The sequence below is a fragment of the Caloenas nicobarica genome, chromosome 1 (genome assembly GCF_036013445.1).
Source record: "Caloenas nicobarica isolate bCalNic1 chromosome 1, bCalNic1.hap1, whole genome shotgun sequence".
In the NCBI taxonomy this organism is placed as follows: Eukaryota; Metazoa; Chordata; class Aves; order Columbiformes; family Columbidae; genus Caloenas; species Caloenas nicobarica.
The window spans coordinates 143867683-143891322 of record NC_088245.1 but is presented as its reverse complement, the minus strand read 5'-3'; the positions used below and the strand labels follow the sequence as shown (position 1 = coordinate 143891322).

The 23640-nt window shown below is 40.5% G+C and overlaps 1 protein-coding gene across 1 annotated transcript; it reads right to left on the bottom strand.

The window, feature by feature from the left end:
- Window positions 1-1008: 1008 nt before the first annotated feature.
- Window positions 1009-23353, bottom strand: ADGRG7 (adhesion G protein-coupled receptor G7). The gene is given in 17 exon segments (XM_065642508.1): window positions 1009-1090; window positions 1326-1487; window positions 2446-2527; window positions 4051-4266; window positions 4269-4411; window positions 6164-6276; window positions 7466-7612; window positions 9060-9223; window positions 10956-11069; window positions 11154-11272; window positions 11590-11687; window positions 12208-12359; window positions 14753-14860; window positions 15727-15858; window positions 19483-19552; window positions 19554-19603; window positions 23254-23353. Coding segments are annotated over 17 exon segments (2052 nt in total).
- Between the last annotated feature and the right edge of the window lie 287 nt (window positions 23354-23640).

Below are 23640 nucleotides of genomic sequence, written 5' to 3'. Positions count from 1 at the left end.
GGAGGAGTGGCTGACACGCCAGAAAGCTGTGCTGCCATCCAGCGAGACCTAGACAGGCTGGAGAGTTGGGCGGGGAAAAATTTAATGAAATATAACAAGGGCAAGTGTAGAGCCTTGCATCTGGGCAGGAACAACCCCAGGCTCCAGTATAAGTTGGGGAATGACCTGTTAGAGAGCAGTGTAGGGGAAAGGGACCTGGAGGTCCTGGTGGACAGCAGGATGACCATGAGCCAGCACTGTGCCCTTGTGGCCAGGAAGGCCAATGGCATCCTGGGGTGTATTAGAAGCGGGGTGGTTAGTAGGTCAAGAGAGGTTCTCCTCCCCCTCTACTCTGCCCTGGTGAGACCACATCTGGAATATTGTGTCCAGTTCTGGGCCTCTCAGTTCAAGAAGGATGGGGAACAGCTGGAGAGAGTCCAGCGCAGAGCCACGAAGATAATTAAGGGAGTGGAGCATCTCCTGTATGAGGAAAGGCTGAGGGAGCTGGGTCTCTTTAGTTTGGAGAAGAGGAGACTGAGGGGAGACCTCATTAATATTTATAAATATGTAAAGGGTGAGTGTCATGAGGATGGAGCCAGGCTCTTCTTGGTGACAACAAATGGTGAGACAAGGGGTAATGTGTTCAAACTATAACACAAGAGGTTCCACTTAAATTTGAGAAGAAACTTCTTCTCAGTGAGGGTAACAGAACACTGGAACAGGCTGCCCAGGGAGGCTGTGGAACCTCCTTCTCTGGAGACATTCAAAACCCACCTGGACACCTTCCTGTGTAACCTCATCTAGGTGTTCCTGCTCCAGCAGGGGGATTGGACTAGATGATCTTTCGAGGTCCCTTCCAATCCCTAACATTCTGTGATTCTGTGGTTCTGTGAATGGACACTGGAGAGCTTGTGACGCACTGCCTGTGACAATACTTGGAGTGTTGATGGAACACTGGCTAAGTAAATCTGCTTCAAAGCTGCTTGAGATTTGGCTTGACTTTCAGATGTGCTAAGAAGTTCATAATTCTCATTTGGCTGGACCCAGCTCTCCTCTCACTTGCATGGATTTAAATTTGGGATAACCTTCATTGCAGTCAAGTTGAGCAACACTGCAACCGAACAAAAAGGGGATAAAAGCCTGAAATGTGTTCATTGACACGTACTTGAACAAAGTCTGAGCCATTGCAACAATGGAATTAGTTTTCTGACTGCTTTAAGTTTATATTTCTTTAAAACAAAAGATTTTGTCAAAAATCTGAATTTGTGACAAGAAAGTCTGAGCTGGTGACAAGAGACCAAGGAATACATTTGCTGAAAGATCTGAGGAGTACTATGCCATCTCACCTTGTCAAATTCTCATTCTTCTTCCATATTACAGAGACTGTGATCTTGATGAACATGATGATGTTAAACAGGAGTATGAGTGCCACTGGCAAAAGGAATGACCAGAACATGGGCTTTTGCACGCTGAAATTCTGATTTTGATCCAGTACTGCAAGCCAGCAACTTTTAATATAAGGAGAGACCATTTCAAAAGTTCTGTTAGACACATTATTCAGAATACCAAACCAAAAGAAAATTATATTCCACTTTTCATCCTGAAAGATCTAACAGGGCTTCCTAGGTCTTGTTATTCAATTATGCTTCACTTTCTCTGGGGAATGCAAAGTGATTTACAAACAAACTTCACAAGGAACTGTATAGTAAAGTGCAATATAACTAACAAAATATCTGGCCACCAAATGCAAATTCGTCTTTAGAGTGTATATAGAGCTAAAGAGTAATAGGGGAGACCTAATGGACAAAGGTTGAAAGAAAAACAGGGGCAACTTCAGGAGGACAGTGTTATCCTGCAACAATCTTTACCTCTGTTTTTTTGTTGCCAAATAATCTCCAGTTAGAAGTCAACACTCTCTAGATGAGTATCATGAGGTGGCCACCATGTGGAAGGGGATTTGTGCTTACGTTTCTGAAAGAAGTCTACCTTTGTTCTTTATCGTCTGATCTCACCAGGGTACATGGTAAGCCTGATAGCCTGCTTTGGCATTTGGGCAATTAAGTGAGTGCTGATAGCAAAAACACAGGGTAAGTAAGGATATAGTTATGTTGGCCAAAAAGATTTTAAATAAATGAGAGGATTAAGTTTAGGTACTTAAATGTGGTTATGCACTTAAATTAAGCTCTTGAATTTCTGTTAGGCTAAGAGTGTCTACAGATTCCATTTAAAGTCACAGGGGATCCTGCAGGAGGATTCCAGGCAGATGTGGATCCAGTACCCTACATCCTTAGTGAGGAGAAACTGTAATTCCTTATAGTGAATATTCAGCTTGAGTGAAGAGTTTTGTTTTGTTTCAAGTACTTAAATATGCAAAATAGTATAGCAACAAAAAACTAGGATTATGTTAATCATAAGCCATCAAAAAAGGTGTGGGATAGCAAGTATTGTAATAATACATGAACTTACAATTCCTCCTGTCGGTAGTTTAAAGCTTTTCCTTCTCTGTAAGTAACTCCAAGTGGTATTGCAACTACTACAGCAGGGATTCCTAACTAATAGGAGAGACATTGGCAATTTATTGTTCAGTTGCATAGCTTCCACATAAATAGCTTCTTGCCTCCTAAAATCCACAGATTTTCAGAGTCCTATTTCATCTGCCTTGCTCTAAGCTAAGTGGGTTTTCTACAGCCTAGAGGAAAATGCAGAACTGAGGGTTGTGAGCACTGTTTTAATGAACAGCTCATGTCCATGACTTGCTGATTTCTGCCGTTAAAGAGCTCCAACACAGCTTCCAGAGACAACCCCAATGGTGACAGAGCAAAATCCCTCCTGTGCTGTAGTTGACTCCCTCATCACAGCTGTGCAATACTACACTCCTGCCAGTGGTGAGAAACTAATTTAAGAAAATTCTGCACCAGGCACCATTACATTTCATACCAGCTTGGTGCAGAGGGTAACTTTTGCCCTCCAAGAAGCATGGCAGTGTGGGTTTGCCTCCTCCATGCCTTCGCTTAATGTCCCGTCCTCCATGTCTCCTGCCTACCTGTTGGCTAAGAAGCATTTCTCATAGGAAGGAGCCTCCTGCACAAGTTTTTATCTGGGAAATAAATGACCTTCTTAAAGTCTGTTCCTCCTTCAGCCCTAATAGAGATCTTCCAGACTGCCAGCTATTTGCTATGCTCTCAAAGTAAAACTGAAAAGCAGCGAGTCAGAATCACGCTGGTTTGGACACGTGTAACTAGTCACAAGACACAGTGAAGAACTTAATGCTGTTCTAATGAAAATATACATGGAGCACAGTGATGCGTAGCCAGACAGCTTTTGCTCAACATTTTCTAGCTTGCACATACAGTCCAAATTCTAAAAGTTTTAGAATTGCCTCCTCTTCCACCCAAATGCAAAACATAATAATGAAACAATCAGGATCTAAAACTGATGGGTAGATGCCATCAGAAGCAACACACCACACAAGCTGAATATACAGCATGGAAAAGGCAGGTATTCCTGTGCACTGTCTTAGAAGAGTTTTTAGAAGGAGGCTGACATTTTTCCTTTAGGTGGTGGGCATCTGTCTGCATTCTTCAGTCCTTCAAGCAGTTCCTTTTCACTAATAAATAATATGTAACAAATGATGTCAGTCACTCTTTGCTTTTGGATGTATGCAAGGCTCTGGCTGAGGTCATGAGGAATCTCAGAGATATCTAAATGAAGAATTTGACTCTATGTATGCAATCACTTTATCTGAAAGATCTTTTTTACTTAGTTGACAGAAACAGATTGTTGAACGTCATGATAACTGTGTAAGTTTCTCCCGCGCACAACAGGCCTATGTTGCCACTGAACAAGTTATCAGTTTCAGTGCCAAATCAGGACAACGAAAACAAGCTCAGTTTTTACCAGTAGTATGAGCGGTAACAGGAGATTATTTATTAAATCACATTGCACTAAACCAGAGAGCCACTGATCATAATCACTCTCTACTGCTCTCCTCCTATCTTTACAACTCTCCCTGAATGTACTATGTACTGATACTTTGGTAAGAGTGGCCATATGGAGGACTTTAAAACTTACCCCATCCAATTACTGACATGGTTATGAGGAAGTGTCCGGGCAGGAGCTTCATGGCTCTCAGCAACAACAGGTACAACTGTGCACAATTGAGTGCTGTCCATAGAAATATCGCCAACAAAAAAAAGTGCAGTAGGACATCCACAGCCGTACACCAGAGGTCTGCAGGAGGATCTACTATGTCAGATGTGAGTAAGGTGTTACCAGTGGTATCATAAGGTGTTGCTGGTAGTAGCTGGTAGTATTCCTGCTGTGATTCCTGGCGTTTTGGTTTTCAATTCCAGAGATGAAGATGATGTTAAAAATGAGCATAGACAAACACAGACTCACTAACATCCACGTTACAGATGACTTCCGAGTTTTCCTATTGGTAATAAGAAAAGCTGTAAAATATTTCCTCATTTCCATTGGTATTAAAAGCAAGCTAGAGTGTGCAGTTTTCAATACAGAAAGAAAACAAAGCAATAACTTGTTTGCATAATTCTACACTGTCATTACTGTCAGACAACTTACCAAATCCATCAGTGTTGTCTAATTTCAACTAGACCAGAGAATACCCAGCATCTTTAAGGACTGGGCTTTTTCAAACAGGAGTTGGGAAGCATTTTCTTTTTTCCACTCCACTCTTTTTAAAATCTGTTACTTCAGTGTTAAGAGATGAAATAGCATAAGACAAGTACTTCTAAACACTCTTTACAAGATAATAATAAATCTCCACTTCCAAATGCTGTTTTAAAAATGCATTTGAAAGGCATTGTCTGAAGCTCCTACAATATTGAATACATTTACCTTGATGGAATCACTCCAAATCTACATTAGTGCAAGCAGGATTAGAGACATGCATTCATCTACGATAACTACAACTCTGTTGGCATGACTTTGCTCCTTGTTCAAGGGAGCATCACATGACACCATTAATCACGGGCACGTGCATCAGGGAAGTTTTGCTGTAACTGTGTTTGAATTAAGTCACTCACAATAAAACTGTAGCACAAGCAGTGTACATAACCTATATTGCTGTATAATCATGGTGCTTTGAAATCATCTCTTCTCTACAGATATTTTGTAAACAGAAGGCAGTATAGAAACTATGAAACAGCCAACAGAAAATAGTGTGACACTTAAATAAGATAGCAAGAAGAGAACCTGGGGAACAACATATATGCTTCTACGTGAATGCTAAAAGTCTAAGTGATAAGACAGCGGGCTAAAAAGACTAGCCTTAGATGAAGACACCAATATAACAGACATACTGGTAACTGGCTGGAAGGAAAATAACTGATTGATTAGTCATCATAACACCAGGGTACAGAGAATACAGGAAAATAAAAAGGTCATGCTGGTGGTGGAATATTGTCAAAGATTTTTAAAACCTAGTATTGAGTGAGAGTAATGAACTAAACACCTCAACATTTAGCATGGACCAGTGTAGCAATAATAGAGCACTGGGTCTGCGTTGTCAGCTACCTGGCCAGGGTAGTAACAAAAGATATCAGCAAGGCAGCAGGGGACATGAAATACCCTTACCCCAGGTAGCTGGGACAAATGTCACTCTGGGACATCACTGTGATTAGACGCAGTGATGGCAGCCCATGGTAAAAGGATCAGCCCTTGACTTGGTCCTCAGTAGCACACACTGCCTCCTCTGTTATCTTGTAGCTGGTGAGCTGCCTCGTCAAAGCAATGGAAAGATTTTTCTTGTCAGCAGCCATGCTCCATGTTTCCTATGAAAATCCTGGCCTTTTACCCTAGTGGGCTCTTCCATACTCTGTTATGTCATTTATTTTCAAACCTCACATTTTTGAAGGTGGATTTATTGAATAATAATCATATATGTATCCTTCACATGAAAAGATTAACATTAACAGAAATGTTTAAGTTTCATCTAGGTGAGCGGCATGGCTGAGCTACCTCGTGTCTTCAACTAGTAAACCACACTTACTTCCCAAGCTATGGTACGTGATTACCTTTTTTTTTTTTCAAATGTTATTTGCTGATCAATAATATTGCAACATGTTCTAAACTGGCTACTCTCTTTGTTTTCCTCAAACTATATATAGAGCAAAATTTCATAACTTAGTGTAATATACTTGCGGTTTTACATCTTCACTCTTACCTAGTGAATATTTGGAAAAAAATTGTAATGACCAGACCAGCCATGGACAATCCAACACCAATGTAAGAAATATACTCCAAGGGTTTTGCATATTTATATTTGATCTGAAAGGCCTAGAAAACAAATTGTTTCAGTTATAAGAAGAGATAAATTTATTTCTAAAATATGTGTTTCTAGTTGCACATCGGAAAAAAAAAATTCAGTAAAGTTATGACTGTTGCTAGCCAGTAGCAAAATTTTCAGATCACACAAAATTATTCTGGACATCAAAACTAGAGAAGTTTGTGAAGAACTCCAAAAAGAGGCTTAGGAATGTCAATAAAATATTTAGCAAAATAGCAGATTAAATTATTCATAGAAAAATGCAAGGTGAGGAAAAAGTAGCTTTAACTTTTTGTACTGATGTACATTCTGAATTTTGGCTTCTGAGGATAAAGTCTAAGGTTAGATGTTATGAAGAATTACAAATAAAAAACGATCTTTCTTTGTATAGTGACAATTAAGCAGCAAGTAAATATGAATGTATTCATTGAAACAGAAAATATTACAAATGTGGAAATGCTATTCTATGAAGACAGAGTAAAAAGAAATTGTGCAATCCTAGTAGTGCAGAAGTCAGTGACCACAGATATGTGATTTTACCCAGGGAATGTTTTGTTTGTAGAAGCTGAAACAAATACTGAAAGAATAACAAGTGTCAGAGACAGTTCTTGTTAGTACAAAAAGGCAATATATAAAACTTAATGGCAGCAGGCTTAATCTTTACAGAGTGATTGCTTTTTATAAGTGTATACACAAAGGAAGTATTTAAAGCTTAGTACTTTTGAGTTATTTACCTAGCAGAAGGCAGCCCCTCAACTAGCCCAGATCCCAAGCTACTCTACTGTTCATCTTGGGTCACTTTAGGCTTTAGACAATCACTCATTCAACACCCAGCTGCAGCAATGGAGATGCAGAGCTGGGCCACCACAGCTGAGCAAGCGGAACGAATTGCACCAGCCCTGCCCTGCTACTGGGGTGCACAGGCAGGGGAGCACAGCCACAATTTGTGCCAGAGGAGGAGAGGACTCACTGATATGTTTGGATTTCCAGCAACCTGACAACAACTCGCCTGTCCCAATTTGCCAGCTCTGCCACAGGTCAGAAACAAGTACATGGTGACATCTTAAACTCCTGTTCCTTGTACCTCAGTGTGCCTACGCCCTTACATTGGCATGCTGGTCATATAGTTGAAAACAATCAAACTGATGAAAAAAAAAAAACAAACACCACCTTCCCATTCAAGAAAGAACAACACCCTACCATGAGGACAGCAAAATTAGTCGTGTGATGACACCTGCATCTCATGAACTGGTATCTTCCTTTTGCACAGCCGGCAGTGCTCCAGTCGTTGACAGTGTAGTCCCAGAAGGCAAAGGCATGATCACACAGCTGCAGTATGGATGTGTTGTAACATGGATTGGTATTGCAAGGAGAAAAAGTGGCTACAGAAACAGAAATAGATATGCACCAGCAAATGGCATGTACTGGCAATTATCCTCTGAAAGGAGAGCTGGCAGCTACTAAGGGATTTACAGGGTTTCCTATAAACTTTATGAATAATATCAATAACAGCATAATTTGGCATTTCAAACTTGCTTTGTGTGCCTTTCTCAGTCAAGATTGCCCATGAAACTACCCATTTCTGTGAATTATTCAAGTAATTACAGTTCAGATGCACATTGACTAGGCATTAGAAAAACTGCGAAATGAATTCTGCATAAGCCAAACAACTTTTAGATATCAGCAGCATTAAATTGCTGCCAACTGGAGCTGTAGCCTCACTATAACATGAAGCAAACAATGCTAAATGCTGCAGATCATGCTCTCCCCTTCTGCAGCATGGTGGTGCTTGTGCAGTTATATGTCAAACTGCATGCAATCACTGTGGGACAACATACTTCTGCAGGGTACTGCAATTAGAACTGCTCTTTAACAAGCCACCAGCAGCTTGAAGTGCAAATAAGTAGTGAAAGCAACTACTCACAGTACTAGGTAGTTCAATTAAAATAAGGAATAAAAGTAGGAGCAAAACAAAACAAAACAAAACAAGTTTGTTTCAGTCATTTCCTTAAAAATGACACATTTCCCAGATCACTTAACTGTATGGATCCATGATGATGACTACTGATCTATCATATGCATGTATTTGAGCTTAAAACCTTTGTTAAATATTGTAAGAAGCAGCCAATTACTGTTTTCTGGAGAGACCATGCTAAATATGAGCACATATTATCTAAAAATCAGCTATTTGAGCAAATAGGCACTCGCATAGAGCATTTCCTGCAAGAAAGTAGTAACATCTGGAGTCAGTTCCTGGGGGAGGAAGTCCAAACAAAACACACAATGATTTTAACTGGAAGCAAGAGTTAAAACATAGTATGAAAAATGAACATTCCTCACATTGGTAGATGTATTGTTCTGTGCCAGTCATGTTGACTTTTTCTTGTTTTCAAAAATTTTAATAGTCTTCTGGAAAGAAAGTTTGTCCTCCAGGGACCTGGGTTTTTTTCATTCTTGTATTAGGACTAATCTGCCCTAGGACAAGTCCACTCTGATATCTCTGTAACTTTTTATGGAATATCATTTTGCTTGCAAACATCCTAGTTTAGCAGTAATAAGACAGTAACACCAGGTCTTACATGCAAAAGTTGAAAAATGTTTTCTGTGCCTTTCTATGCCTCACTTATGTGACCTATACATTCCACAAACTCGCCCAACTACCGATTGCCAGAAATCAGGGAAGTATAAAAAAACCCCCCTCATGCTTGAGTCTCTTTCCCCAAGTCCTGAAGACAGGTAGTAGGGCAAGGGCTGCCCCTGGTTCAAACTGAACATGGCATTTCTTGCAGAGGATTACCTTGGGACTGAAGGCTATTTCAACACCATTCATTTTTCCACCATCAATGTTGCCAGAGAAAATTTGTTTAGAGAAACCACTGCGACTCTGATAAATCCTTGACTGAAAGAGTTTGTCATTTTGATACAGGACAAAGCCAGCTTTTCCATTGTCTGATGAACCTTTACAAGGCAAGCAGGAAAGTAGGTATGGATAGCAGATATCAGAGAAGCTGGTGACTTTGAAGAAGTCTACGCTATGCTGTTTCACACATTCAATATTTACAGCAGGTTTTTGTCTAGATATTTATTTAGAATCCATTTAAGAAGTAGAGAAGAGCTTCTCTTCCCATGAATCTGAAGAGAGTCCTCTTCAATTTTTGCTTAGGTGGAGTGCGAAAATAATTATTACCCTTGTCTTAATGTCATTTATGGGGAAAATACTGGTAATGGGAAAAATAATGTCCTAAATCCCAATATATACACACACTCCAGGCCTTTAAATATATTAAATAAGAAATAGTAACACCAAGGACGTTTACAGCTAGTAGGAAGTGAGAGGATAAAAGAGGTTGGCTGGATTTTCACTTTCAAATCCAACTTTTGAACTCTGCGTCTTTTGCACTCTTCTACCAAATCAGAGAGGTTTCATCAAAGTGATTTAAATTGCTAGTCTTAATTGTTGGTTAACTGAGGAAGGAAAAACCTGGTTTATGTAATGGATTTTTTTCTTGATTTTTTACTTTTTATTTGAGATCAAGAGAGACTGATTTGATCGCTCTCTGATTTGATCACCAAGAGAGACTAATTTAACTTTATATCTACAAAATGTCACAATCAGGCATTTAATACTGAATAAACCTATGTTTTTTTAAGACAACTGCATTCAATGTAGCTCTCTTGAAGGAAGTGTTGTGATAAAGGCATTATGATAAAGTCTTTAATTACATGATCGCACTGTTTTTCACAGGATTGTTGTCTGAAACAGTGAACAGAAAAAATAGTGATCACTTAATGAGCTATCGGTGGGCTTTTTTTATTGTCATTTCTGGGTGTGTGGGACTACCTGTTTTATCTGTTCAAGTCTTCTCCAACTCTGGTGAGAGGACTGAATTATTCATTTCCCTGTGGGCTTGTATATAAACAATGTTCAGCATTATGATATCTGAGCTCCACAAACTTCACCTTCATAATATTCTTGTGCTGTGATGTCTTAGTATTACTGCCACTATACAGAGAGCCTGAGGACAAGTCTGCTGGTTTCACATGCCCAGTCTGAAACTCTTGTGAGTTTTAGCATGTCAGAGAAATGCATATGTTCAAAGCTCAGTTGCCCCACACCCACAAGCTTCTGAAGCAAATGAAGCAGAGGAACTATGGGCTTCTTTTCTTTTTTTCCTGGGTGACACCAATTTATCATCTGAGCACCAGAGAGTCTAAGTAATGGACATCTGGAAAAATTCCTTGTGACCATGCCATTAAAGCGTATCCCAATATGTAGGTGAGAGGATGTGTACATCCTGGCTGCCACCTGACGGTGGCAGTAATTTTAGTTGAAACAGTTGATGTCTTTGGATTTCAGGCAAGCTCCTTATGTACTAACTCTTGATCTTGGTGTCTGTAGAGGTACGGTCAAAGGTTCATTATGTTCTCAATTTTAGAAAACAAAACAAATGAAAAAGTCCCAAATGCCACAAGCATTCTGGCCATTACATGTACACGTGCATTAATCCATAAATAAGATTATTCAGCTCATTTGACATGTGCATTTCTTGTACCACCGTATGGCATTAGCATGCATAAAAAACAATATGTAATTGTTTATATTGGCTAAGGGTTTTTTTTTTCCAAAAGAGATTTTCAGTGAATATTCATTCAAATTTTTCGCAGGCACAGAGAAGGAGAAAGAATTTACTCTTATTTATAATGTTGACCAGTATCTGAACTTCAGTACTGAGGTCACCAATAAGGCCAGGAGCATTTTCCTGTATGTTTAGTTTTGTTGACTGATAACATCCCAGGGCTGTATCTGCAAAAATTAGCAGTGGATGCATTGGGATTTATGGTACATACCACTTTGTCCAGGTAAACCCAACAACACACACACAGTTACCTCTTCGTGCTGAAAACAGTATCGTAGAAGAGCTTAATTTCAGTGGAACAGACTGGATTGCAATGTTGTGCTGTGAGATGTTGCCAGTCAAGGAAAATCCCTCCATTGTTTTGGTGAGGCTGCGTTGAAACAATGAGTGGGATAAAAGTTACCATTATTTGTTAATATACAGCTACAGGTTCAGTTTTTGAGCTGCCTCTCTGCTTTGGTTCTCCTGTGGGAGCTACTGCTCATTCCCTATCCTTATCCTTTCTCCAAAGCAGAAAAATCTAGCCCAAACTGTTTATGTTGGTATAAATCTACTGAATCAATGAAATTGTATATTGGAGTTGAACACTAAAAATGTTTTGACTTGTCCATAGACCACTTTAATTCTGAAACAGAAGGAAAAATGCAGTTTACTACATCTAAAAAAAATGGCAAAAGCTAAAGTTACCTTGTTGTAACATTGACAAGATTATTGTGGTTGAATTCTGTTTCGTTGCCATCCAAGAGCTGACTCACTGTAGCCATTACTGCCACAGATACCTGAGACAACCAGAAAAAAAGGCAATATTCAAATGCAATTGAAATAAACCACCCCATGTGCTACACAGTGAATGGGCAAAGTGAAAACACTTAATAAGCATTGCTTGAAACTATACACAGCAGAGTAAACAAAGTACAGGATGCCATTCAAGAGAACACGAGCTTTACACCAATGGGTTCATAAATACCACACTTTTATTAATGGAGACAGTAAGGATTAAATTATTGACTTAAACATCAAATTATTATTGTATGAGAATTTCAGATATATGCAAGTCTAAACAACTGATAAGAAACAAATTAACACTCAGCTCTGAGAAATGACTTCCACAAATACTTATACAAGTATCCACTCAAGGCCACTTAAATAACTCTGCTAAATGGCAAAATGAATGCATTTGGTTGTGGTGTTATGTACAGTTAAAAGGAAGCAGAGTGTTCCTTCTGCTACTACAGGGAGGACAGAATTGATATCCCAAATATTCCACAAAAGTCTTATTTTAATCTTAATAAGTCTCATCTGAGAGTCTTCTGAAACATTTGGCTGTTTCAGAATCTGCAGTGTGATGTTTGCAGCAACAGAGATGTTCTGTGTGGTCAGCTGGTCTGGCACAGAGGTGAGGATTTGCTTGTTACTTGCAATGGCTAAAACATTGCTGAAGTCTGTGGTTTCAACCTGTTTGGAAATGCCATTCAACAGAAAGAAAACGAGAAATGGAAAAAGAGTCACCACTTCTATAGCATTCGCACATAAAATCAAAATATACAAGTAACTGGTGGTCTAAATTGTTTCTGTTCATGGCGAGTATGCAAAGTTTGCAAATTCTCCCCAGGGGATAATTTAATGGACTCAGGGAGTAGGTTGGGTTGGAAGGGAGCCCTGGAGGTCCCCTAGTCCAGCAGAGCCAGCTGAGGTCAGGCTGCTCGGGGGCTCACTTTGCATATCCACAACATCCTTCAGAAACCTGCTTGTGTTTGACCAGCATCAAGGGGGGGAAAAAAGTCTTATCTAATTGGAATTTCCCTTGTTGCCACTCATTCTAAATCTGTGCACCTCAAAGAAGAGCCTGACCCCATTATTCTCCACACCTTACCATGCAGTAGCTGTAGACAGCAGCAGGACCTCCCCTTTGTCAGGAGATCATTAAGCTTCTGAGTCTATAAACTTCTGTACACCTTTCACCATTCCTTAAATAACCAGAACAGGATTTTTTTTAAAGCCATCAGAGGAACATCAGAAATATCTTACAGAATAATCATGCTTCTCAACACAGTGCTCATAATGTGTACCGAGAACATTATCCTCATTTCAATACGTTGTATATAGTGTCAGCTTGGAACAAATGTAGAAAAAAAAAACTTCTGGTGCTGATGGTACTAATATGAAGTGCTAGAAGCACTGGCTGGGGCCAGTTTGAGTCAGTTAGTATTTAATGGGTAAAGCGTAAATGTCTATAGTATCTTAAGAGTTTAATACAAAAAAAGTTGAGGCATTAGCTGTATATTATATGAAGGTATACATAGGGAACAATAAGACTTAAAGAGATGAAAAATCTGCCAATCATCAGGAGAATTTCCTTTGTAGACTATGGAGACCAACTAGACAGTGTATGGAGTCATCCCTTTTCTAATTCAGCCAATGAACAGCTTAAATGAAGAGCTTCAATAACTGAATTTTTCTCAAATTCTTTATGTTGGGAAGCTATCAAAATCAAGATTAATTCAATCATGCAGCTTTGAAGTGTTTATAAAGCTTGGAACGGTAGGGAAGAAAGGTGAATGTGTTGCATAAGGAGGAAGGAAATTTGCACTTCTAATTACTGGAGATTATATTACTTGACTTGAAAATATCTGCATAGACACCATGAACATCGTGAACACCTATTTTCACAATATTTTCACTTCTGAATTACCTTGTATTCAAAGTAAATATTTGTATTTAAAAGGAATAAAATCCTTTTAAACGTGGGCTGTGGATCACTAGCATGAACACCTCCTCCTCCCATTTCCCAGCCTTCCCCTTTGCACCCCGAGCTGCCCTGGGCTCACTACTAGATGGCAGCATAACATCAGAGCTTGTAATAAAACCTCAAATTACTAATGACAGCAGAATAGCCTAATGTTGCAACCTTAAGTTTTATCTTATCAGCATTAGAAATAGCTACTGCTAATATTGTGTATTACGTTAGAGACAATTTGACAGTTGAACCATTTAGTGAAGGTTATGTACTAGGAAAACATAATATTGAGCTCAAGAGTTTCCCATCAAAGGATCCAGCAGATGAAGCATTGTGTTGAAGGTACAATAGTCAAGCAAAAATGCATGATAAAGGGACTTCTATTATTTAAAGGGACTGTACCTGGTTTCTTTTTTTCCTTTTTTTTTTTTTCAGTTGGGACTAGTGATAAGGAAACAAAATGCAGAGCAGAAGAGGAGAAACACTCGTTGTCTGTAATGTGCTTAGTCATGTTCAGCTCTCCATGTTTTGTAGATATGACAGAGCTAAGCCTTAAAACTAGGCTTAGAGGTTTATGGATTTTATCAAGAAGAGTCTTTCCTTCATAAAACAGAGTTTGAATTTGAATTTTTGAGAGGCCAAAAGTGTTATGTCCATGGTCATCTGATCAGAGGACCGAATGGAAAGGCTTCAATCTTAATCCTTCACAATGTGTCAGTGTCAGAATTGCTTGATTCCCTCACGGCAGTCTTCTCCAAATCCCTTCTGCTTTCTCACCAGTTTGGTATCTTGGATTGGCACCGTCTCCATTCAGAGGTATTTACTGTGAACTGGGAACCTGACTGAGGGAACTGCAGGCCAATTAAGAAATATGAAATGGAATGCTCGTTCAGGCAAACCCAAGCAAAATTGGAAATTCCGGCCATTTGCAAAGAAGGCACATGCCAAGAACGCCACTGAAAAAGGCTTTCATTGGTTGTTTTGCTTTCTGCAAAGTTTTAAGAAATGTAACACATACATGTTTCCTGCCTTAATTTCCTATAACTTTTTTTTCCTTGGGATGATGCAGAACCTCAGGCACTGTTTAAACAGTAATTCAAGATTATCTGTGATGCTAGGGTAAGGAGTCCAGATTTTCATTACAATTCAGAAATCTGGGGAGCTCTAAAGCAGGAATTCTCCCTTCTCTGGAGCACATCCTGATTGCTATTGAAGTGTTAACTGTAATTTTGTAAAAGCAGAAAGGCACACATTTAGTACAGAAGCACTCACTCACATGCATGTGATCTCATTGGGAATGAAAACTGTGTTGTGGGTGTAACACCCTATCCAGTATTATTTTCTGTTTGCATGTAAAATACCGGGTGTTTCAAAAAGATGGACCCAATTTGAAACCACTATATCTTTGAAATTAAGTCCATCTTTTTGAAAAAACCTGTATTTGCCTTTCAAGGTTACGAGTGACCATCAGTTATTTAACTAGTTATTGTTGGGTTTAGAGTATGTGTTTTATGCTCATATACACAATCTTGTCAGAGTGACTGACATTATTCATACCAAATTCAGACAGGCTGCATTTCGCTAGAGCTGCAGAAACACATCTCTTAAACATGAGACACAAGCATCAACAGTGAACTATCAGAAAGTCATCTTATCATGTCCTGAAAAGACATAGTTTATGTGTTGTGAAAAAAATGCAAATGGCATGTGGAGCAGCTATGCAATGCTTACTCCTCTACAACGTCTCTGAAAGCCGAGATGGTTCATAGAACCACAGTTGGTGGAAAGCATCCTAAATCCTAATGCTAAATAGGAGAACATAAATAGATTATTTTTCTGTCAAAAGGCTGTACAGCAGCACATATTACCTGACTCTCAGCCCAGTCCCACACAGACACAGATACAACTCAGTGTGCATACCTTAAATTCTCTGCATTTGGGGTAGAAGTGGAAAGGTTTGTGTTCCTGCTGCCTGAGCTATGCTCTTCTGGCTCCAAACACCAACCTCTCATCTGCTGTAATAATCCAACACCTTTCACAAACCTTACATTCACTTTTGGGAAGCAAAAGTAAAAGGAAACACATACCGTTCACAGTATCAAGTTCACATTTTTCTTTGGAGTTGCCATATTTACCCACTAAGATCTGTTCAAAAGTAAGGTTTTTTATAATGCTTTCACAAATTGTCACTATGCAAGTACTGGCTTCACAGAAATTAACTACACAGAAGGAAAAAAAAAAAAAACACAACCAACCAACCAAAAAAATCCCTCACAAACAAACAAAAAACCAGAAATCCAGATCAAATATTTTTAATACAAGGACTAATGTTCTAAAATAAAATAGTACTGAGACACTGAATCTTTTGCCCTAAAGAAAAGAAAAGCAGCTGGGTAAATCTTGTATAAACCTAAGCTGCTGAGCTGCCAGAAGTGGTATTTATGAAGTCACTGAAATGCTAAAGGCTCATACTTTTTGCCATATCTCCTATTTTCACTGCTTTGGACCTAGACAATTTGTAAAATATTATAAAGCTTCACTTCCAGAGTCGTGTTACCCAGGCAGAAATTAGACTGGGTAACCCAATGCCAGAGAAATACAGCAGTGGCAAAAATACACATTCGCTCCAAATGAGGTTTGGGCACTTAATGGAGGGTGGTCCTTTGGTGACTCTGAATCATGATGGGTCGGATGCAGCTTCTGGCACAGGAAGTCGCTGCCCCACTGCCTGCTGCAATGGGGTGGGGTGGCCACCCCAAACCCCACAGCTTGTCTAAGTACCTGATATTGTCACTTCTAAAGGCAGGGTGATGAGCTCCATGGACCCGTGGCCTGACCCAGTCATACCATGCCAACTTAACACAAATTTACCTTTCGATGATGATGCAAACACTTGGAAAACATACTGCAGGAACACAGGCGGATTTTTTTTCTTGGTCTTAAGACTTGCAACATGCTGGTTTTGCTAATTTTTGCTAATTTGGACCACATTTCAGCTGACTGTGTCCCATTAGCAGGACTGAGTCAAAAAAACATACGTATGGTCAGGGTCCTGAAGGGGACTCAGAAGACCTGAAATGTTTCTCCATGTTCTGGCACAGGCTTCCTTGCCAAGTCACATAACTTTCTGTGGGTCTTGTTTTCTATAGGGTCTTGGTTTCCCATGACACAATGATACTTTTCTTCTATAGAAACGGTTATGAACAAATGAGGATACATGACTCTGCAAAGACTAGGTCTGCCTTACGGCACCACACCTGAACCTCACTTGCTAAGAGGTGATTAGCAGGGCGATGTATCCCAAAAATGTGAGATGGCTGGAACCTCTGGAGGGCATCTAGGCCAAACAGAGGCTCCATATCTTCACTGGGAAACATGTACCACTGACACGCTACCTTTCTAACCAAAACATTTCTCTTCATGCTCAGCGTCAGCCTCTCAAACTGCAATTTATGTCTGCTGCACCTTACTTTCCCTTCTGGTGCTACTAAGAAGAGTTTGGATTCAATGGTCTTTGCAACTCCCACTCAGTCAGCTGGAGGCTGCTGTTGAGCTCTGCCCTCAGCCTCCTCCTCAGCACACTGAACAAGCCCAGCTTCCTCAAATGCTCCCTGTAGGCCACCTGTCCAAGGCCCCTCACCATCCTCACAGCATCCTGATGGACCCTCTCCAGTCTCTCCAAGTCTTTTCAGTCACAGGTGTAGGCAGCAAAACTAAGTATGGATTTCCCGGTGGTGCCTCACCAGTGCCAAGAAGAGGAGGGTAATAGTGTCCATCAACCTGTCTCCCTCCACACAGCACAGCTGCTCTGCCTTGTTTGCGATGAACACACGCTGTTGGCTCATATTGAACTTGGCATCCACTGTCATTCTGAGGTACGTTCCAGCCAGGCTACTCCTCAGCCAGCAAGTTCCTGGTCTGTACCAATGTCCCTGGCACTGAGATTGGCACCTGTCCTTGTTGGACGCTGTAAGGTTTCTGTTGGCACAATCCTCAGGTCTCTCAAGGGTTTTCTGCAATTAAGCTCTGCCATTAACTGTGTCAACAATACCTCCACCCTGCCTGGAGTTTAATATTGTCTGCAGATTTGTTGAGTGGGCATGCTATGTCATTCTTCAGGTCTTTGATGAGGACATTGAACAATACTGGAATTTTTAGTGGAATTTTTCTGTCACCATTGGATCAAAACTAATTGTTTTATGAAAGTTGTCTGCCCTATATTCCCTGATCTCTTCTGCTGACAGTAAACCAGATTACCTTCTCTATACACCCAACATCTGACTGCACTTCTTTCCAACTTCCCCAACACCTTTAGCACTATGTTCCCACATTCTTTATGCCCCATCATGCCTCAACTCTCCCACCTCTGTGTCCTACAACCATTTTTAGATTCCTGATACATAAAATATATATCTTTACTTTATTAGCTGGTGGAGAGGAGACAAATGTCATGGGCAGTTTAGAGCTCTGCATCTGAGAAGCTAGGTTGGATTGACTGGCCTTGTGGCCCACACCTCCTTACTGCCAGGATAAGTCTCTGCCTTTTTCTCAGTGAGGTATTTACAGGGTTGGTCTTCTCTACCCAACTAGTGCTATGTACAAATCTCATAGGATCTAAGACGTTTGAGACCTGTAACTACCTGGTGAATTTCATTGAAACTTGTCAACAAGTCAAAGTTGACAAGAAGGTGGAACAACAGACAGATGGTCAATATTTCTTCAGGAAAACAGACTAAAATTCAGATTTTGTAAATGCAATAATGTGTGTTATTATTTCAAGTTAATGATGCCTGTCCAAACATTCTTACATCATGTATTTTAATAACTACAGTTGCTTAAATCTATTCTTTAAGGCAATTTGCAGCAAATCAAATAGAAAATGACAGTGGAGTGAACACAGGGAATAGGAGTCATCATAACAGTCTGTTTCCAGTGCTGAAGTCCCAGCCATGATTATTTTATTTAGGCCAACTTCTCTGAAACATTTTGTCCAAATGTTCCACTCCACCAGGAACCCATTCAATCTGTCATTGTCTGTTGAAAGTGCTACCCATTCTGACTTAAGGGAAATGACATTGGAGACCTGAAGTTTCCATCTACCTAGCAGTCTTCACCAAGAATATTTTGCTGGATAAACTGCAGGTCTTCTGATGTCCTTCTGACAAAATAGGTGAGTTCACTTGACAAAGGTGCAGCTGACAGGTGATGGCATATCTGCATGGCCACAGTGTGTTTGTTGCCTTGGAAAGCGTGACCTGCAAATCTTATCTTACCTGCTCTGGTGGTGCTGGCTCGGTGAGCTGGCATCCTCCCAGCATCAGCTGGGAGAACCTGCTCCAGATACGGCAGTGCAGAGGTGCCGTCTTGCAGCAGAGGGGACTAAAATGGGAGTCAATCAAGCCAGTGCTATGCCAGGCATAGGAAATTTGACTCATCCAAAACCAGTGCCAGGGGCAGCAAGAGCTGAGGACGGGCATTGTCCTGCAGGCTGGATGGTGTCCCTTAAATTCTAGTAAAGCCAGACGTGGCAATGCTGAGGTCTGAATCAGATGTTCAGATCACTGTGATCTTCAAACAGAGGAATTCAAACAAAGGCCAAATTGGCTAGAAACAGGCCACAGACAGTTGAAACCTGTAATGTCTTCCCCAGATATATAACTCATTTGAAAGAGCAACAGAAGTGAGTGAAGGATATGGGCTCACCTAGGAAGAACCGTGTTTCTGCTTGTGGTTCCAACCCTGCTGAGCAGTTTCCAGGGGAGGAAGGAAGATCAGGGGTCTCCCAAAGCAGAGGAGTTCCCAGAAATGATGCCAGCTGCCCATGCTGTCTGGCTTGTACTGACCTGTTTCACAAAGAGATCCCATCCACTCCCCTGGGCACACGCAGGATCCATCTTGACAGATGCCACCCACCATTGAGGCAGAAGCACGGAGGTACCATGGATTCTGTAGTGTCTGTGTAAATAAAGAATCAAGAGATATATATATATACATATGCATAAATACCTATGTAAAACCCCTTACTTGATGAAGGAAAGAAACAAACATGATTTATTTGAAGCTTCAGCTAAAAAAATATTAAACCAAAATATATATGTGACCCACAGTCTTGCCCAGGTACTCAGTCACTGGTCCCCTCCTTACCCCAAAAACCAATGGCACTAATGTGGGGACAAAGCTTTCAAATATTAATTTGTGTTCCCACATGATGTAGACAGAAACAGCTCTTTACAGCTGCTGGATAAACAGGAGTGATGGTGTGGGCCTCCAGACCGCCAAAACCTCAAGCTGTTGAACCTGTGACAAGTCCACATCACTTCTGTAGGATTTCATAGGAGCAAGAAGGAAAAGCAGGGGCACAGTTTCCCAGTGCTGAGGGACCTGGAATGGTAACAAGGATGTGGATAGTCACACATCCAAGAGTCAGACAGAGATATGCTGATTTAAGCCAGGCATTATAGGATAAAGCAGATAAAAACCCATGCCCCAGTCTCAGCCATAGCCTCTACCCACAGTCCAGGACAGGTGCCAATTTTTATTCTGTCTTTTGGCAGAAATAGTGGGTTTTCTTCAAAGTAGTTGTTGTACTGACTGCCACAGCTTCAGGAAACAAAAGCACAGCATAAGCAATAGCAGACAAACTGCAGATCTTAGAAATTTCTGAACATACCACGGTATTTACTGTGTTTGGCAAGCTCAAAAAATGCTAAGGTTTCTTAAAAAGTCATTGGCAAATCTTGAGTAGCTAGAATGCAGCAGAAATTGCAATAGTGTGCCTCGAAACTGTGCAGAAAACTGGAGCTGAGGACTGCCATTTGATCTGACATTTTAGTGCCTGTGTTTTGAGACACTGACTAACAGAGTACAGACAAAAAATTCAAAAGTAAACAGTGCTGTCAGGAACACGTGTTATTGTCTATTTCTAACATTCTCACTGAACTAAAAAGGTTGCCTAACTACTTAGTTTTTAATGGGATGCATACAACTGGAAGATTATTGCAAACTATAGGGGATGTGCCACGTGGCAGGGATAATTCTGTTCTTGGCATGCATCACTTGGCTTTTGCTCATGTTGTTGCTATTTAGCATTTGTGTTTCAGGCTGTCTCAGCTACATTACAGCAGATGTCTATGATGACAGTGGAATAACATCTACATGTCTCTCGGTAACATCTCCGCTAGCCATCAGCATTTAAAAACACATTATCCCTCCATTGGAAATCTTACAGAAATGAAAGAAAAATTCCTCCAAGCAGATGAGATTCGGGTAGCCCAAGCTAAGCATCTATGGAGAATGGATATTTCTGGGGAAGCTGAGTGCCTGGCTGGGCAGCTGTTGCCCCATTGTCCAGCAATGCTGGCTCACCTGCCAGGAACATGCGTGTGTCACCATGGGGCCACGTGACAGAGGGGTGACACAGGGACTCAGCCACTTGCTTCAGATTAGGAGCCTGGGAACCCTCAAAATACTGAGGAACCTGCGGCACAGCTCCAAGCCTCTGTCTTGCTTGGTGAACGTGTGTGCCTGAAGCAGCCAGGCAGAAGGTGACACAGCAGGGTTAATCTGGCCCAGCGGATCCTGAAACCAGGGAGGGAGCGGCACTGCGCTGCAAATGCACCGAGCCTGGGGTGCTGCCAAGGAGCGAGGCAGGGCAGCAGCCAGGGTAGACACAGGTGGGAGCAGTGGTGGTGGCACTTCTACAGCTGGACTAGGGTGTCACAGAATCATGGAATTGTTTTGGTGGTTGGAAAAGACCTTTAAGATCATCAAGTCCAGCCATTGACCAAACACTGTCAAGTCTACCTCTTAACCATGTCAGAGTCTGGCTTTGGCACTGCTAGTCACAAGCTGCAAAAAGGCATGTAAGGAAAAGGGAAAGGTGACAAAGAGGACAGTCTTGACACTCCTTTTTCAGCATTAAAACAGAAAAGTGTGAATCTGTGGGGTAAAAAGTCCAGCATTTACCCCCGGAGGTGCAGACACACCTGCCACACAGCCCATGCAGCAAAGAGCAGGTGCCAGCAAACAGCATCGACCTCAACTTTGCCTTCCCCAACAACGTGATACTCCAAGGATCTGTTAATGCTAGTCAAAACTGTGGCTCTGTGTAGTGCTTCCTGGTAACCTTTCTTAGCCTGCTGTTCAAGGTCTCATGTATCATTGTAAAGCAATTTTTTTTTTTCAGGGAGAAATCTATATCTTTCACAAGTATGAATTCCTGAGCTGACTAATGCAGTCATGTCAACCCCGCATGCAGTAAAACTCATCGGGCTCCAGTAATTGTGGCATTGGCTTAAAATCATGGGGTTCTTCTGGTTTTATTTTAAGATTCAAAAAGCATTGTCTTTTCATTTGTCTTTGGCTTTTAAGTTTTGCAAACATTAATCCTCTCAAGGATCAGACTGATTTTGACCATATATATTTTTAAACTAAAACAAAAAAGATTCTTGCACGATACTATGTCGTCATGAACTATTGGGGTTTTTTTAGTCAAACATCATGGGAACTGTTAATGCTAATACTTGTGTTTAAAGTTTGAATAAAGAAGAAACACTACAACTACACACAGCAAGCAATGCATCAGATGGGCATGGAGATATTCTCCATTCCTGAAGCAGCTGCAATTTAAATCCAGTTCCTAGCAGCTCGTTTGCCTGCTGTTGTGCAAATCCTAAGCAGAAGCAGAGCTGTACTGAGAGTTAGCTCCCGTCTCATCTGGGTTTAGCTCCATCAGGTCAAACAAAGCTCTGGGCATGTTCTTATATTATTACTGACTTATGTTTAATAATTGATGATTACTTATGTGCCATTTCTTGGGCTTGGCTATGTTTCCTCCCTACAAACATCTGATAAATCTGTTGAAGTAAATATAGCCTTATGTATCCTCATATAATTTTTCCGTAGGCTTCTTGGTCTTCAATCACATCTGACTCCCCTGATGGACATGCAGCCAGGAATATCTGATTCTTTCTATGAATCCTGAATATAGGTCCATGCATAATTCTGTATCATGTCAATATAGTTAGTATTTTGCTGAAAGGACCAGTTTTCTGCTCCAAGTTGACATGTCTTACGAGGGTGCATTGACCTGATTTTAAGGTATAGAATATGCAAACCAGTATCACAGATATTCTTTCAACAGAGTTTTCTACAATGCAGATTGGATTTAAAACATAAACAGGTGCCATGCATCATGTTTTGTGTATATGCAAATATATAAACATATATAAAGCTAAATATTTTATCTTTAAAACATAATTTACTGGCCTAGCTAGAAGTTTATTTTTGTGTTTTGAAAAATAAATTAGATTTCTACCAGTAGAGTGAGAAAATTTCAAGCATTTCTCAAAGCTCTATCAGAAGAAATATGTATAGTGTAAACATGTTACGAGGAAAATACTCCAGAGACTGTTTACCGTTCTATTCTATATTACAGCAGAATGCAAAGTTTGGGGTACTTTTTTTGAACATCAGTGTAAGAAGAAAAATGTTTCCACCTAAGAAGCATGCAGCATGGTTGTAATAACGTTTAAACACTTAAGGAAAGAAAAAAGAACACAAAGACCTCAAATAGAGCTCTAATGCTGGAGAATTATATTTCTTATCTGTTTTAAACCTGAGGACAAGCTGCCAAATGCACAGCGCCCAAAGGATCACAGTCACCACACAACCGGTAATTCCAACTAATACTGTGTCCCAGTGGAGTGAAGGCATGTTGTGGTGCAGACTGTCTGCTCTGCTGTAAAATGGTATTATACATTCATAACCTTGTGATGGATAAACCATTAACTACTTGTCTACTGCTAAATCTTTAACCTTTTCTGTTCTACTTAGGAAAAAAAAGTTTCACTGGAGAAGTAACACAGCCCTGGTAAGGGCTAGAGCTTCTCATTTGAGTGCACAACATGTCTCAGAACCATGTCAGCAAAACTCTCTTCCTCCAACCAAGGCATCCCCATGTATATGTTTTATATATGTATATATTTTTATATATACCTTCC